Source organism: Anopheles moucheti, chromosome 3 (assembly GCF_943734755.1).
Source record: "Anopheles moucheti chromosome 3, idAnoMoucSN_F20_07, whole genome shotgun sequence".
NCBI classification, from domain to species: Eukaryota; Metazoa; Arthropoda; class Insecta; order Diptera; family Culicidae; genus Anopheles; species Anopheles moucheti.
The window spans coordinates 24,423,315-24,438,670 of record NC_069141.1 but is presented as its reverse complement, the minus strand read 5'-3'; the positions used below and the strand labels follow the sequence as shown (position 1 = coordinate 24,438,670).

The 15,356-nt window shown below is 41.0% G+C and overlaps 1 protein-coding gene across 3 annotated transcripts in view; it reads right to left on the bottom strand.

Annotated features, from left to right (window-relative positions):
- LOC128304474 (leupaxin) overlaps positions 1–15,356 on the bottom strand; it is a 56,744-nt gene that overhangs the window by 25,782 nt on the left and 15,606 nt on the right. For 2 of the 3 annotated variants that reach the window (XM_053041665.1, XM_053041669.1), the window contains exon 1: positions 7,248–7,364. The exons of the other annotated variant lie outside the window; for it this stretch is intronic. In XM_053041665.1, coding sequence (XP_052897625.1) covers positions 7,248–7,335 — 88 coding nt within the window. In that variant the 5' untranslated portion in view covers positions 7,336–7,364. Of the gene's footprint in view, positions 1–7,247; positions 7,365–15,356 lie in introns of those variants that run through there. 3 annotated transcript variants of the gene reach the window in all.

The following is a 15,356-nucleotide window of genomic DNA, read 5'->3' as shown; positions in this document are numbered from 1 at the left end:
GTGGTGGAAAGTGTCGTGTCTTTCCTACTCACGATTTTCCCAACCGTACAGCACCGGTGGAGGAATTTCAAGAACAAAAGAGTCATGGAGCTAACGTGACAGTATTATGGAAGAATATGGACAAAAGTGTGTTATTTAGGATGAGGCTAAACAATGGAAAGGTAAGCTGGAGAATTTTCCGTTTTGTATTTGAATAAGAATAATTTCATTTTTAAGACATAAAAGTAAAGCCAGCAAATAAATAAAAGTTTTAAAATAATTTGAATAAATTTTAGCCAAACAAGTCTACCATAGTTAATGCATGACTTATACATGTTTCTTCTGGATATGGCTCTGGAAATTAAAACCCGACAGCGCGTAATTATACCTTTCAATATGATTGAGTAAGATGAAACATCTCCTTCATAGCAAGTAGTGTCACGCTGGCGAAACGAAGAAGTTACCTTTTCTTTGGTACAAACATCATAAAACATTAAAATATAATACAGCTATATGGAATTTATTTTCCATAAAATGCATAAAACAACGCAAAATGGTCATAGTTTTGGCAACTAATGCAGCTCAATACATTAAAAATTCATAACTTATCTTAGTAGATAAGTAACATAATAACCTTTTGCCTAACAATTTTAAGTCATTATAGTTGACCAACAAGTCAACAATTAAAGTATTATAATAGTAACTAGACACCTTATGGCTGCAGTGGAGGATCAATCCCCTTGGAGGCCCAGGGCGGAATTTTTAAAGCGGGGCCTTTAATTTTGCTACGGCATTTTCGGTGTTAGGGAGATGTACTTCAAACATGATTTAACAACACCAGCAAAGTCTCGGAAAGAAAACTCCCTTGCGTACATCTCAGAGTTCTGTTGCGTAGCCCTGTAAACGGGCCTAGTAAGCTACTCTATATATATAAACGTTTGTATGCGCTAAGGAGAACCATAACGCCACTACTTGGATCACATTTTCTACGATTTACGTACATTTACAATTCCTGATTAGTCCAGCGCCTGCTACGATTTTTCGCCTAAGGTACAGTTTTCAATCGGTTTACTTTACGGAAACAATCAGAGAAATTTCTTAGAAACCTGTTTCGCTCATGTTGAAGATTTAGGCGATGAACAACACAATTGTTTTCAGATTTGCGTAATCAGGAAAGCATGCTTTTCAAGAGGTGACACCTGCAGTGTGGAATAAATTTGCCCATCACTATTGCTATTGCATACTACCAAACCCGTGAGAGCGATCGCTAGTGTACGGAAGATGGATGAAACGGAAAGCATCTTTCATCTCGCTCAAACTTTCCATTAGCTGGTATGAAATTCCATACAAAACCAGCTGTTTTCAGATTGCCGATACCAGGAGAGCATCCACGGAAGAGGTAGCACATAGTACAGCAATTTTGCTTGAAAACCGCCGAAAGGTATGCAATGTTTAAACACTAACTTTCCCGTTGGTCGTGAAAAATTTCTTCGAAAACTACCAGTTTCCGAATTTAAAGTACCAGGAGAGCATGCACGGAAGAGGTAGCTCCTGGTACTGCGCCGTAAGGTATGCAATGTTTATACACTAACTTTGCAACCAACTTGCAACGCAATGCGCCGTAAGGTATGCAATGTTTATACACTAACCTTGCAACCAACTTGCAATGCAAGTTTGGTGCATGCAAGAAACTTGCAGCAAGATGGCGCGCAAGATGGCGTCCAACTTCGTACTTGCATGCAAGCTACCACCAACGGGAAAGTTAGTGTTTTAACATTGCATACCTTTCGGCGGTTTTCGACCAAATTTGCTGTACTAGGTGTCTCCTCTTCCGTGGATGCTCTCCTGGTATTATTCATTCGGAAACAGGTAGTTTTCGAAGAAATTTTTCTCGACCAACGGGAAAATTAGTGTCCTGGTCCTGGTACAATTTCGTTTATACTTTAAAGTCACTAAGTTGATATTCTTCTCTGCATTTAATTTATCACATAGAAACAAATGTTTTATATAACCAAGGAAGATATTTTTGATAAATTTTTTACCTTGTAAATTAGTTTTTTTACTATGAATTAACTTTGTTGTAAAATTTTCAAAAATGGCACAATCGACACAAATTTTTAGGGGCCCCCAACACGGCGAGGCCCTAGGCGACCGCCTACTCCGCCTACCGTTTGATCCGCCGCTGTATGGCTGAGAATGTATAAATTGATAGTCAATAATCAACTCGCGTCCAACAAAAAAAATACGCACTACACAATACAAAACACTTCTACTATCCCTTCGGCCGTTGTGCTAATTTTTTTTACGACTCGATTCTAAAATTGTCACTCGTTTATTGAACTTGCCATGAGCTTAATTCAATATTGATCAAACAACAACTAGATATTCAATATAGTTACATAATACTACAAGTTTAACGTAAATCGTAAACAGTTATCGCAATCTACTCCTCTTGCTACAGTGCAACGAGTTTGTTGCCCGAGACTTTCTCAGCGGCAAAACGATTAACGGGCTAATCTACACCGAGTATAAAAAAAGACACTAAAATATTAGAAAGACACAATATATCTAGGCTCATAATGCATAAATAACGAATATTTATATGCAACTGTTCTTCAAGTTTAAACTTTAATATATTTAAAAACATTGTATGTAGATCATGTACATGATCATCATTATTTTATTTTATTCAAGAAGAACGGCCAGGCCGTATTGCTTATCATCATTATTGTTATTATGTTTATTTTATTTAGCTCAATGGGGTTTACAAAAACTCATGTATATAGATATACATAGATGATATAAAAGCTAAATGTGGCTATTGCAATATAAACACTTTTCAAGGTGAAATTCGCAATCAAGATAAAATGTTCGTTAAACCTTCAAGGACTTGCCCGCTACGCGTTGCGAGAAAAAAAAATCAATACGCATAAGTGCATTTGCTTCTTCTTCAACGCACAAACCCATATCTCACGCCATCGCCGATCCCGAGCAACTGGAATAAAGAACTTTTAAACATTCCTTTGCTCTCCCCTGCATCCGGTGAAGTTGCCAAACAGTGTGGCACGGTGGCATTTGCTGGAGAACATAATGCTACAATGACTCTTCCATATGAAAACCCTCGCACACCCACACACGAGCGTCAATACAGTGTTTCGCTTTGCCACCATTTGCATTAATTGAAAAGGCAGCATTCGGCTGTGGGCGATCGGTGATCGTTTAATGGCCCTTTTTTTAAGGTGTTATCGTTTCAATTTCCGGCCGTAAATCCTAGCATGTGCAGATAGTTGGCAGATAATGTATTGCACTTTGAAGAAGGTTTAGATAACATCTTCACAAAGATACACCCGCGTGTGGTATATCTTCATTATCTTTTGACCGAAGAAATTGAACCATCTGGACACGCAAGGGTTGAAGGAAACAAAACAAAAAAAAAACACACATTTCGCCTTGACTTGGTGTGTTGTGTGTGTAGGAAGAAAGAAGTGTGGCTCCCGTGGCGTGTTTGGAATGCTAAAAATAGCCGCTGACTTGCTTGCGTTTCGAAAGGCCCGCAATCACATTTCAGACAGATTTTTCTTTCTTCCGCTTATGCGTGTGTGTGTGTGGATCGTGGTGGAAAAACCACAAAACAACGCTGGGAACACACATTCCAGCAATTGATGTATCTTCGAAAATGCGTAGCCGTGTGCTTAAGTTGTTTCCTGTCGGAAGGAATTTTATGCTTCTCGTTTTGAGGCTGTCTAAGCCAGGAGAGGGACAACGAGGGAGAAGAAATATGATCTCAAGTTCACTGGAGCAACAACTTCCTCCTCAAGCCGTTCGAGTTTGTCTCCCTTTCTTGCGCTGGTTCTGGCACGCATTAAACTGATGACGTCACAGAAAAACCTGTTCGAAACAGATGATCGAGGTTCGTAGAGGCGAACGCAGCACTTACCCGTCATATTTAGCTGTTTTGTTGATAAGTTTTTCTCCCAAAAAAAAATCCTATTCGGTTAAGTAACAAACACACACAATTTCACACAGAAACCTGTTCAGAATCACTTGGGCCGATTTGATCGTTTCCCTTAGGATATTGGGGAATTCAATTGCTATGCTATAACACTTTACACTGTCGGCAATTATTTGCAACTCTTCAGCACTGCCTACAAATTAAGAATCTGGATGAAAATACAATTTTCCTTAACATTTGGCCGCCAAGGTAGCACCGCAACGCAACTGTCGACGAGGAGGAGGTCGAAAAAGCATCGACCCGTACGATGTCAAGCACTCGCCCTCACTGTTGTTACAACTGTTCCAAAGCCACCGTACCACACGCTGCCAATTGCGCTCGGATTAAAACAGTTTTGATTGCAAAGCTTTGCAAGTGAAAACTACTCTCTTTTGGAGTTTTAAAAAATTACATTCAATGATACAACTGCGTACGGTTGAGCTTCGACAACACAAAACGATAGGACTGCGCGAATGGCTCGATGATTCGATGAATACTAAATCAAACCGTTGCCGTCAGCGATTAAAGCTTTACGTCTTGCGGGGGGTTGTTGGTCGGTGGGCTAATGCAAATCCCTGCACACCAACACCAACGATCGCTCGGCAAACGGACACGAGCATGAACACACGCCGGTGGTTCGAAGCCGCTCAAGTTCTCAGCGGAGGAGTCGCACATGGAATCTGAATCTCTCGCGTGGCGTTTTATGCGTTGAAGGGGTGGGCTTCGCATATTGCATCGAATGAACTACGCAGTCTTTCGTGGGCCGAAAGGGAAAGCATACGGGCGAACCTGGACCGAGAGCGACTCTGAAGCTACGATGGTTTGTGCGCTTGAGTGAGTGGATGATTGGTCAGGCCGGGTTTTGAGTGGATTGGAATTGGAATGCGTATTCACGTCCACATAGAAAGGAACTTCAGGCGAGCTATGTTTTTAAGCAGCATTACCATTATGTTGGAGTTCAAATTCGATATGGATCATTTGGAATACATAGATCGAAGATTACAGTGTGAAACAAAGGAGTGAATTGTGTCTTTGGAATCATTTCTTTTAAAAATTTAAACAAACATTCTACTAGAAATATTTTATTTTAAAAAAATCAAAACAAAACAAAAAGCCAATTAAAGTTAACTAAAATTGTCCTGAGGCAATAACAAAAATCCAGAACCCCTTTAACTACTCAGCTGTCTTTTATACCTTTTTTAAATTAAAAATATCCTTACAACCCTTAAAATATTATGTATATCTAAAGGGTTTTTCAAAATGAATCGTGCGCTTTAGCGATGAGCGTAAACAAATCGATTGCCAAGTGATCGATTACTCACTAACACACAAATACAGTAAACATCCCCCATCCCTTCCATCCCATCCTGACCCTGTCAGCGCCGGCGCAAAAGAGTACCAAGCAAAATTGAATGAATTTCACTCCCCTGGAGCGCTGTCGAATGGAGGAAAAGAAACTGCGTGACACATGGTACAGGGGAGACACCGGTACGGTAAAGCCATTTACCCAAAGACGCCACGGTTTTGTTAGCTGTGGCATTCATGTGTACATTGATGACATCATCGACGTGGACAAAAGCAATGGCGACAGGAAGCGACAGGCCTCGTTTCACCCGGGCGATATCACCCCATATCCACACCGGCGCGGTACCGGGCAGCACCTGAAAAAGGTGTCGGATAAATGCCATTTTCAACGTATGACCTCAGAGCCGCAGCACAACACATGGTCGCGCCGTGGTTTTGGAGGCGGTGGCCCACGCATGAACGAGCAAGAACCCCCCGATCGGCCGCAGAACGAATGTAGACAGGGCCAGCTCGTTGGGTGTTGCTTTTAAATTGTCGTTGGAATTTAAATAGCTACACCTGAAACCACGTGTTTAACGAAATAACATCTTTATCCAGACGATCGACCTGCGAGAGAACACTGAGAGCGCACCATCTATTGGTGAACTTTGGAAGTTATGGCTTAGCTAGTGAGCTTTAAACTTTTGCAGGGGTGGAAAAGAATGGAATGAACGTGTGTATAGTTTATGTTTAACATGTAAAATAAATACATAAAGCTAGTCGCATCATAAAAAAGCAATATTTTCAACTGAAGAGATCATTATTTTTCTGTAAAGATTTTCAAAAATTTGTCTAAAGTTCCTAAATTACACGGAAGCATTCGTTTCAGCTCTGGATGACAAATAGAAGATCAAACTAAAGTTAGATTGAAATGCTCCTGTCTCTCACATTACTACTTGTGCAACCAACTGACATCAACATCTTTCGAACAACCTCAATAGAATAATTAAAAATGTTAAGTAAAAGAGTTCCTGAAGGCTAACCAATATGGTTCACAGCGTATACATCCACATTTTTAGTGTAATGCCCTGCCATTTTTGGTTTCCTCTTGTTCTTGGGGTAATAATTTTTGCTAGGTTATGTCTACGATTGCTGACTTATTAGACTATTTTTTTTCTACGTAGAAGATTCTAAGTAATTCATAGATACGAGAGACGGTCCAGACGATAGAGTATCCCAACATTGGGGCAGATCATACCAAAAGTTAGACAGTTTTTTAGCAATTCTGGCATTTAAAAAAAATCTTTTTTGTTCTTTTCATTTAAAACTGTTTGTTCACATTTTTGGCACAAAATGTGACATTTGTCGAGTAGCTGATCGAAGCTTTCATTAGGAAAACAATCTAATCCTTTTTTCCTAAGCTTAACTTGGTTTGCCATTTGTATGTGGAGCTGTAAGAGCATAAGCCTCGAAACGTCAAATCACATACAAAAAAAAGGGCTGAGAGTTTGATTCCGGTTATTATTTATTAAATCATATTAAATCGAGGAATCAATACGACAAAAGCCGTCATCATGGAATAAATAAATAAATAACCCGAGGAATCGAGTTTGGTATCCCCCTGTAGTGAGGATACTTAAGTAATTTAAATATCATTTCACTGTAAATTTGAACAATAGTTTGTTTGCCAAAATTATTCTACAGGCTATAGAGCAAATACATTTAAAGTGTTGTAAACTATAACACAATTGGATCTCAAAAGCTGAAGTTAAAGTATAAAATTTACTGACTTTACTGAGCTTATGCTAATTGAATAGCCACATTGCTAGGGATTGTAAGTTGATTCAGTTGACTCATTGACGATTCTAATCTTAAAGGCGATGTAGTTAAATTTGTAGTTAAGTTAAATTCAAAATTTTCTCCCCATTCAGAATTAGTACAAATATAATTTTAGTGTTAGCGATCACTTGACCTATTCCCGATAAAAACTTACATCCCGGTGCAATTCCGCGGTCCCTTAGCGTACAGCGGTACGGTTGGCGCGCTCCTGGATCAAATTTTCCGTAGCACGTACGATCCATCGTGGTTCCGTCGATTCAGTCGATTCACCTCGCACAACATCCGCGCGAAACCACCACCAGAACTGACCAGACGGTCTCACCACAGAACGACAAACAACAATACGATCGATTGATGGCGAGGCGACGAGGGTGGCGCTTGCGATCTTTATTATTCTTGTTTTCACTGGCTGCTTGGACGTTTGAAGTTACAGTTGGAAATGAAACTTGATTCGCATGCTGCCACAGCTGGGAAAACAACCCCCAACGCACGATTTCGATCAGCACTGGATGTTTGTATGTATGTGGAACCGTAAGTTTGACTGAAAATTGTGTTGTTTACCTTAGCTTTTATGAAACCATTTTAATTTTCATCCACTAACCAGATAAATTAAAATAAAATAAAACCAGATAAATTATGAAACCATTTTAATTTTCATCCACTAACCAGATAAATTAAAACTGCACACTGCTATTGGGGCGTAAAAATCGGTCTACACATTAAATCGTGTCGTATCAGCACTACGTTGAGTTATTGAAAAAACACACAAACACAACCGGTATCACACACGTACACGCAGGGAGAGTGAGGTCCGAGGGAAGCAAAAGATGAAAAATGATTCAAAACCATCTAATTTACGCACCACCCAGCAACAAAAAATACCCCGCTCGACGGAGAAGGCGTATGGCCCATTGCGTGAACACACACAGCACGGATGATCTCGTGTGGCTACCGACGTCGCTTTATTTGCCATAAATTATGTTCCCGACCCACCAAAAACCCTCAGCATTTCTGGGGCAATTTTCCTTACCGAGGGCAGCTAGGGGTGAGGGTGAGGAGAGGAAAAAAGAATTTTCTTCTCACTAAGGTACCACACCACTTCAGGTCAGTTCACTTCAGGCTGCTGAAGCTTAATGGCCACGGTGGGAAACCCCCGGTAGCACAAACCTTTGAAAATTGACACCAACTGGTGGTGCTGGTCGGTAGATGTTAAGCCAAAGAGGCCAATCATACGTTAACTAATCGCGAGGGCCAGAGGATCAGCGAACAGACTACCAGGGTGGAAGGATACTAATATATATATATATGCTGCACGTTCTGCTGGTTGCTTTCATTTGTCAGTCGGACACACGCGTGGAACAAATGTACCATTAATACGCGAAATTAAAACTAGCGTAGTCGGAACAATTGTGTTATCTCTAAAAATAAATGCAGACCCAACACCACACGGTTTGCCACACAAGTTGAACAACCGGGCTGTCCGTTTGGAGGTATCATGTAGAGGTGAATATGTATCACAGCATCAAGATGTCTCTATTTGCTGATTTAATTTCGGGGGGCTTGTCTACTTATTACCATGAAAGAAAGTGATCGTAATATTTGTTTTTTATTTTATCTTCCATTTGGGTAACGTATAAGCGCTCAAGTTACGGGTTTTAAATATTTATCCATTTTTTGTAAGGCCTGGGGTTAGAACCGGGGCGCCCCATTTATTCTCCTGTTGTTTTGCAACAAAAAGTCTTCTCTTTTTGCCTGTATTGGAAGGCTCCTAAGGTTACTACACCAGGCGCAAAGTGGCAATTCAAAATGGTAACTTGCTGATTGGAGGGGATTGCAGAGGCCGTACCATTGAAATTAGAACAAAACCGGTAAATTTCCCCCAATATTCTCTAAATTACCTGATATCGTACGTTGGATTTTTAGGTTATGTTGAAAAATGGAAAGTTTACAACTCATTGAAGGTGAAAATAACTCAAAATGTTTAACTCAAGAATGGACGTAAAAGATTGAGCCGAAGAATAACAGTAAAAAAACGACTGCGTACGATGACATAAAGATATTTGTAGAATTTAAAAATCTTAACAATTTCAGTTACGATGTTCACCAACTTTGAAAAAGTTGGGCGTTTTTAGACCTTACTTGGAGCAGTAAAATATTGCTTTTCTTTTCGGTCTTTAACTTTTGATGCATGAATGTACGCTAAAATAAACACTCCAAAGATATTTTTTTACAACAAAAAACACAATTAATAATGATAAAATTTAAAGAGTACACTACACCGTTTAATTAAAGCGATACTCATCCAAACGTCCCACCACTTTATGAACAAACATAAATTCCAAATTGCTACCATAAAATACCACTCGAACAACACACAATACTTTTTACAACTGCTTCAAGATCATTCGACAGCCTATTGCCGCTCGTTTTCACTACTGCCACAGCAGAAATTCCATCGCGCAACGTAACAACACCACCGCGGAGACAATTGAATGTGGGAAGTGGACGCTTGACACTTGTTAGAACACCGGTCCGGAATTGACCGAATTGACGGCATTCGCATCACTGCTAATTAATCGCTGTTACATGGTGCTATTTTCTCCGTGACGAGCCGGCGGATCGTCACGTCGCACTGAAACGCACGATCGCCAACGCACACGAATGCGAAGGGAGCAGAGGAGGAATCGGGGGGAGCACATCAGCGGATGGGGATGGGTTCCGGTTAGACCGATCGGAGGTGTTTGCACGATGTTTGTAAACATGTCCCACGGCTAATGTCCGTCCGGTCGGGGGACGGACATTTCGTCACCAGAGGGAAAACAGAGGCGACACAGAGTTTGTCAGAGTTTGTGAAAATACACCAAGAAAAGGGACAAAATAGGAAAAAAAACATCCTTGCCGACAGTAATCTTCTCTGCTCGCGCTGATCGATTTAACGACTGGGCTCTATGTTTGTGCGAAGGGAAAAAGCAAAAACATAAGAACCGAAGTAACAACATAAAAACAGTGTTCTAATTTTTGTCACAACTATTCCTTGACGGGAGAAGGATCTTCCTAAGGTACGCCATAAAACAGCACTCTTCACTGAGGCGATCCGAAATCCGAAACAAAAACCTCGAATGCTGCAGGGATTACGGTAGCGATTCAACTTTGTAACAACGGAACCGAATAAAATCGACCGAAAATTGCGTACTCGGCACTAACTTGTCCCGAAAACGCCGAACGATACACACCGCCACCGAGCGGTACGTTCCGCGATCGGCACAGAACTGCGAATGGAATGAAAACCGTTTTTCACGAGATTTGTTCTCGTGCTTCGGAGGGGCTGTGTCATGAGGATCATGGGTTGGCAACAAGTAGGGAAAAAAGAACACCCAAACTTCCTGCCCACAACACCAAGCTTCTCCTCAACCGCTGGCAGTAACAGAGCACCAGGAAAAAAGCTGGATGTCTTGGGCGTTGATCAAGTTGCTTAGCGTCTTGACGTGGGCCAATGGGCCCGTTTACGCGTACCGGCCAACATCTGGGGGCAGCCGACGTTGGCTGCAACTCAGCATCTCCGTTGGCGTTTCGTCGGGGACAAATTCTGGGCGCCACGGAGAACGGGCGTGTAACGCAAAACCCGCAATGCAAGGGATAGTGGGAGCAAATAGAACTGTGTTTAGTTATTGTTGATGAACCAAAATTGTAAAGTTAGGGAATTTACTTTCAGTAAAAAAATTGTTTTCTTTTAATTTCATATCAAATCAAAACGTTAATCTTTATTATTATCTTTTATCCTTGAGAATGTTGTTTGTTATGTATTTTTTATGTTTTATTTATTTAATATGATGATTATTTCTTCAGCAAACATCAGGAAAATCTTTTTGTATGATACAATAAATCTCATTTAAGGCAAGTACAGATATTTAATCATATCAGCAACTATTATGATTAATTATTAATCGTTTTATAATGCCTAATATACAAACGTAAAGCGAGTTAAAAAAAATTAAAGATAACATTTGATTAAAATAAATAACAATTTTCGAAGTTTAAGAATAGGTTGCAGTTGCAGCTGACGGCATGATTAGACCCGATGCACTAGACACTGTGTCAGTGGAAACTTTAAAACGCGACCAACATAGACGAAACTGCAACCACGGATCGGATCCGTGAGGGTGTGTTTTCCTGGTCTGGCCGGTGACCGCCTAACTGACCGGGTGCCGCATGCAAAACGGGGACAAAAAAACCCATACACCAGAAGGTTGATAGAAGGCGAAACGAAATGGATTTCCACCGTTGTAAAAATAAAAAAACAACCAAACTACCGAGTCACACAGCAATCCCGGTCGTTTCTGTCACAATTTAAAATTTAAAATAAAATCTCAAACCAACGCGGGCGCACACACGCACGTCTTTCGGGAGAGGTACAGGGGGCTGTGTTTCTCAAGAATCGACGACACGCATCGTTCGTCGCAATGATCGCGGTGTGCCGTGGTGGTGGCGGCTGCCAGTCAAATCTGCATCTCCGTTTGCACCTCACATTTCTTACGACCACGAGCATCTATTCCACCCACGGTGCGGTGCTGCGTGTCCCAACCGAACCCTGACGTCCTCCACGTGCTGCACGGGAGAGCGAAAGATTGACGGACGGTCCAACACAACGCCACACAACGGGCAATTGCTGTATTTGGCGGACTTTGCAATGACCGTTTTATTGCTGTGCAAAGAGGGGGAAAACCCACCCCCTCCCACCCTCCCAAACTGCAATTGCACATGCTAATGCAGCAGAACGGACTGTTGAATAATTCTTGACACGGCTTGAGCTGCAATAAAGTTTGTGTTTTTTGTCGTTTAGTATTTCTATTGCCTCTAATTGAGGTGAAACATAGAGTTAACAGCAGTAAAGTTGTTTTGTATCATCTGTCAAACATGTTAAATTAAGGCTAAAATTTCTTATTAACGTCTTAATTAAGAATTTGCATGTTTGTTGACATTATGATTACCTAATCAGTATTACGGACAGGTCGTTATTCTCCAATAAGAAGAAACGAAGAAGATAATTAAAAAATAAAGAGTCAGCAATCATAACAGCGATAATGATAAGGCAATTAAGAACAATTCGACTCCGTTTGAAAACACATTTAACACTAGAACTGCCGGATTAGTCATTTTGACTCCAGTCAATTATTTTGAGTAAATTTCTAAACTGAAAGAGAGAATCTTATTTTTATTTGTATTACTATTTTTATATAGCCTTAAAGAATTAAATCTCTGAAGAGCGATGATTCTTAGAAAAAAGTGAAATCCCTGCAGATTCACGAACTTGCGCATATTTACTTTACAGCTTCTTATAAAACAAAAACTTTGTATGTATTTGATGGCTAGACTGCTGAATTTTCGATTATTTTCGCCATTGTCAATCAATTTGACGAATTGTAGATTAGAACTCAACATTTAAAGTTTTATTTAAATCGATCGTTGTAATCGAAGGCTGGTAGTACTACTTGACATATGATATTGTAGAAGATGTAACAACAAATTGCGTAAAATTATGCAGCTTTGTGGTTGAATGCATATCTAATTCACTGATCTTTTGAGAATTGGCTCATGATTCGAATGACTCCTCACTGTTCCCATGAATGACTCTTTTCGAACCATTGATCAAAACACTATGGCTCAAATTTCTTTCAATCACATACATTATGAGATGTTTTATATTTCCATTTTACAGTCACAACAGCCAAGAAAATTGAGCACTTTCAAACTGTTTATCAATCAATCCACCAATAAAAACGCGAAATTCCTTGGCAGTTCTAGCGGTAAACAGATGTAGGGCAGAAATCTAAACAAAAAGCTTTTAACAAGCGTAGATGGTGACCTTATTTTGTCATTTTTCGTACAAATTCCTTATCAAAATTTGCAACAACAGCAACAAAAACCTGTTGATAGCAGTGAAACTTCAATAAAAAAATCTAAATTTGCAATACTTTTATTAAACCCCTGATAATAAACCACAGAAAGCGTCTAGAAAGTGGGAACAAAATTTAAAAAAAAACACGCACCATCTTGACGACATGGAAAAAGAAACCTTGACCGCACTGTTCCGGTATGCACGGGCGAAAGCACACAGAACATCGCACTCGAAAGATACCGCCGGGGCCACGTTAAACATATGCATTTTATCACCAAAAACCTTTCGAACAAAACCCGTTCTAGCGAACACACCACCGGTGGTTCTCTTACATGAGCGCACCTGCTATCAGTTTGTTTATCAACTTCACTAGCCCCACGCAAACAGACGCACCGCGATGGCGACACAACACAACCAATTCAACCCCTTTCTTCTTCGGGCAGATATCAGAACTGCCAGCTTCCTCTCCCCGCCCGGCAAATTTATGACATTCCGGTCGCATTCGGATAGTCCAAAATCCCGGCACCCGATTCATATTCCCCCCTTTCCACGTTTGCCTTTGCGAAGGACCTGTCTCGTTTGGTTGTGGTTTTGGGGATGGGGGTGAGACACTAAAAATAAACCACACATACATTTATTCTTTCACGCCATCATTAACGATGTTTTCGACGGTTTTTGGCGACTAGACTACACTCTATAGCACGCACACATTATCGATCAACAAGCGAACGCGCGCTTGATGAATGAAGCAAGCCGCGAAAATGTATCGAAAAACCGTCGCTATCGGGGGGCAGTAAAGTTAATTAAGTCATAATCTCAACGGAAACTCAACACACGCACACACACACACACATTACGCTAAAAACATCTGCTTGGATGTGACGAGACAGAGAGAATTGAAAGATTTCGGGCCAATTCCAGCACTTCCAAGGCTAAACCTCCCGTGTGTGATGATCTTCAAACGATCCACGACGACGGAACTTGTTATCAAAATTTGTGGATCGTTCCAATGAAGAAAAAACTAACTTGATATCTTCTATAGAGAGTGACAGATGGGGACACAAACGATACCATCCACACATGACAAAAACATCGACCGTTCGCGGATGATAATGCATCTTTCACTCACTAACCCTCACAAACATATTGCACTTGCACAAACTGTTACAATATACCGGATGCAAGTTCACACACGAGTTCGTGTGATGTCAAATGTAACGACTTTACAACCTATTTTCCTAATGTTTTGTATTGCTTTGCGCGCTCCTATCGTTCCCCAATAACGCATGGGAGCAAACAGAGCAGGCGACGAAACCGAACAATGGCGACCGACTGACTGCCGGGTACCGTGACATCGGAATCACACACCAGACTCGATCGCGACATTCTTTCGCGGGTATTTCAAACCGCGTGGCCACCAATGTCGCGCGGTCAACTATAGAATCTTCTCCGTTCTCTCGCACATTAGCTCACTCTCTCTCTCTATTTCTCTCCCCTTCTATTCATCTCGATGCATGTTTTTATTTTGTTTAGTATTTAGTGAGTTTCTTCTTTTCATCCTCTTTTTAGCACCCCCATCATAAACATCCCCCCCCCTCCCCCACCCCTTCCCGTTCGCGCTATCGTTTCCCATGCAACAAAAATGGTTGGGAGGGGGGGTTACAGCTGATTAGAGCCGAGCACCTTTTAATGACCCGTCACGTTGCACACACCAACATGCAATATCAGTGCTGGCAACTTTCCTGAAACACACCCACCAAAAATCAACCGAGTGACCTTCCGTTCCGTTCCGGAGGCAAGAAGAATGGGAGGAAAATTAAGCCGGAGCCGACGGTCCCTGGGAGGAAGGCGGATTGTGTTTTTGATGATGATGATGGATTTACCGACTTCTTTTCCCACTTTGCGGACAGCCAAACGGGAGGAAAGTGATAGAAAAAGATTAGATAAATCGATTTGCCAACACAGGAAGCACCAACTCGGAAGACACCAAACCCATATATTCAACCTTTCTACGCCGGAAGCACGATACGACGTGGCAGTGTTCTTGGGCACGTTCAGAAGTAAATTAAAAAAAAAAACTCCTAGTTCCATCGCTAATGAATGTGAAATTGTATTGATTAAGGCAATATCCTGCAGGGAGGAAATTATTAATAAACTCCTACCTCGTTAAGGGGGTGTGATTAGGTGACAATGTCTAATTATTTAAATTAGTTTACAGTAACGTACGCTTAAATGGACATGATTCAAAATGGATTGATTTTGAATGGCGATTTAAGAAAAAGTAATTAAGACAATTGCCTCGGTGGGGTCGGTGTGGGTGGTGTATTGGTAGCGGAACCTGTCTTCACACGATAGGACCGCGGGAAA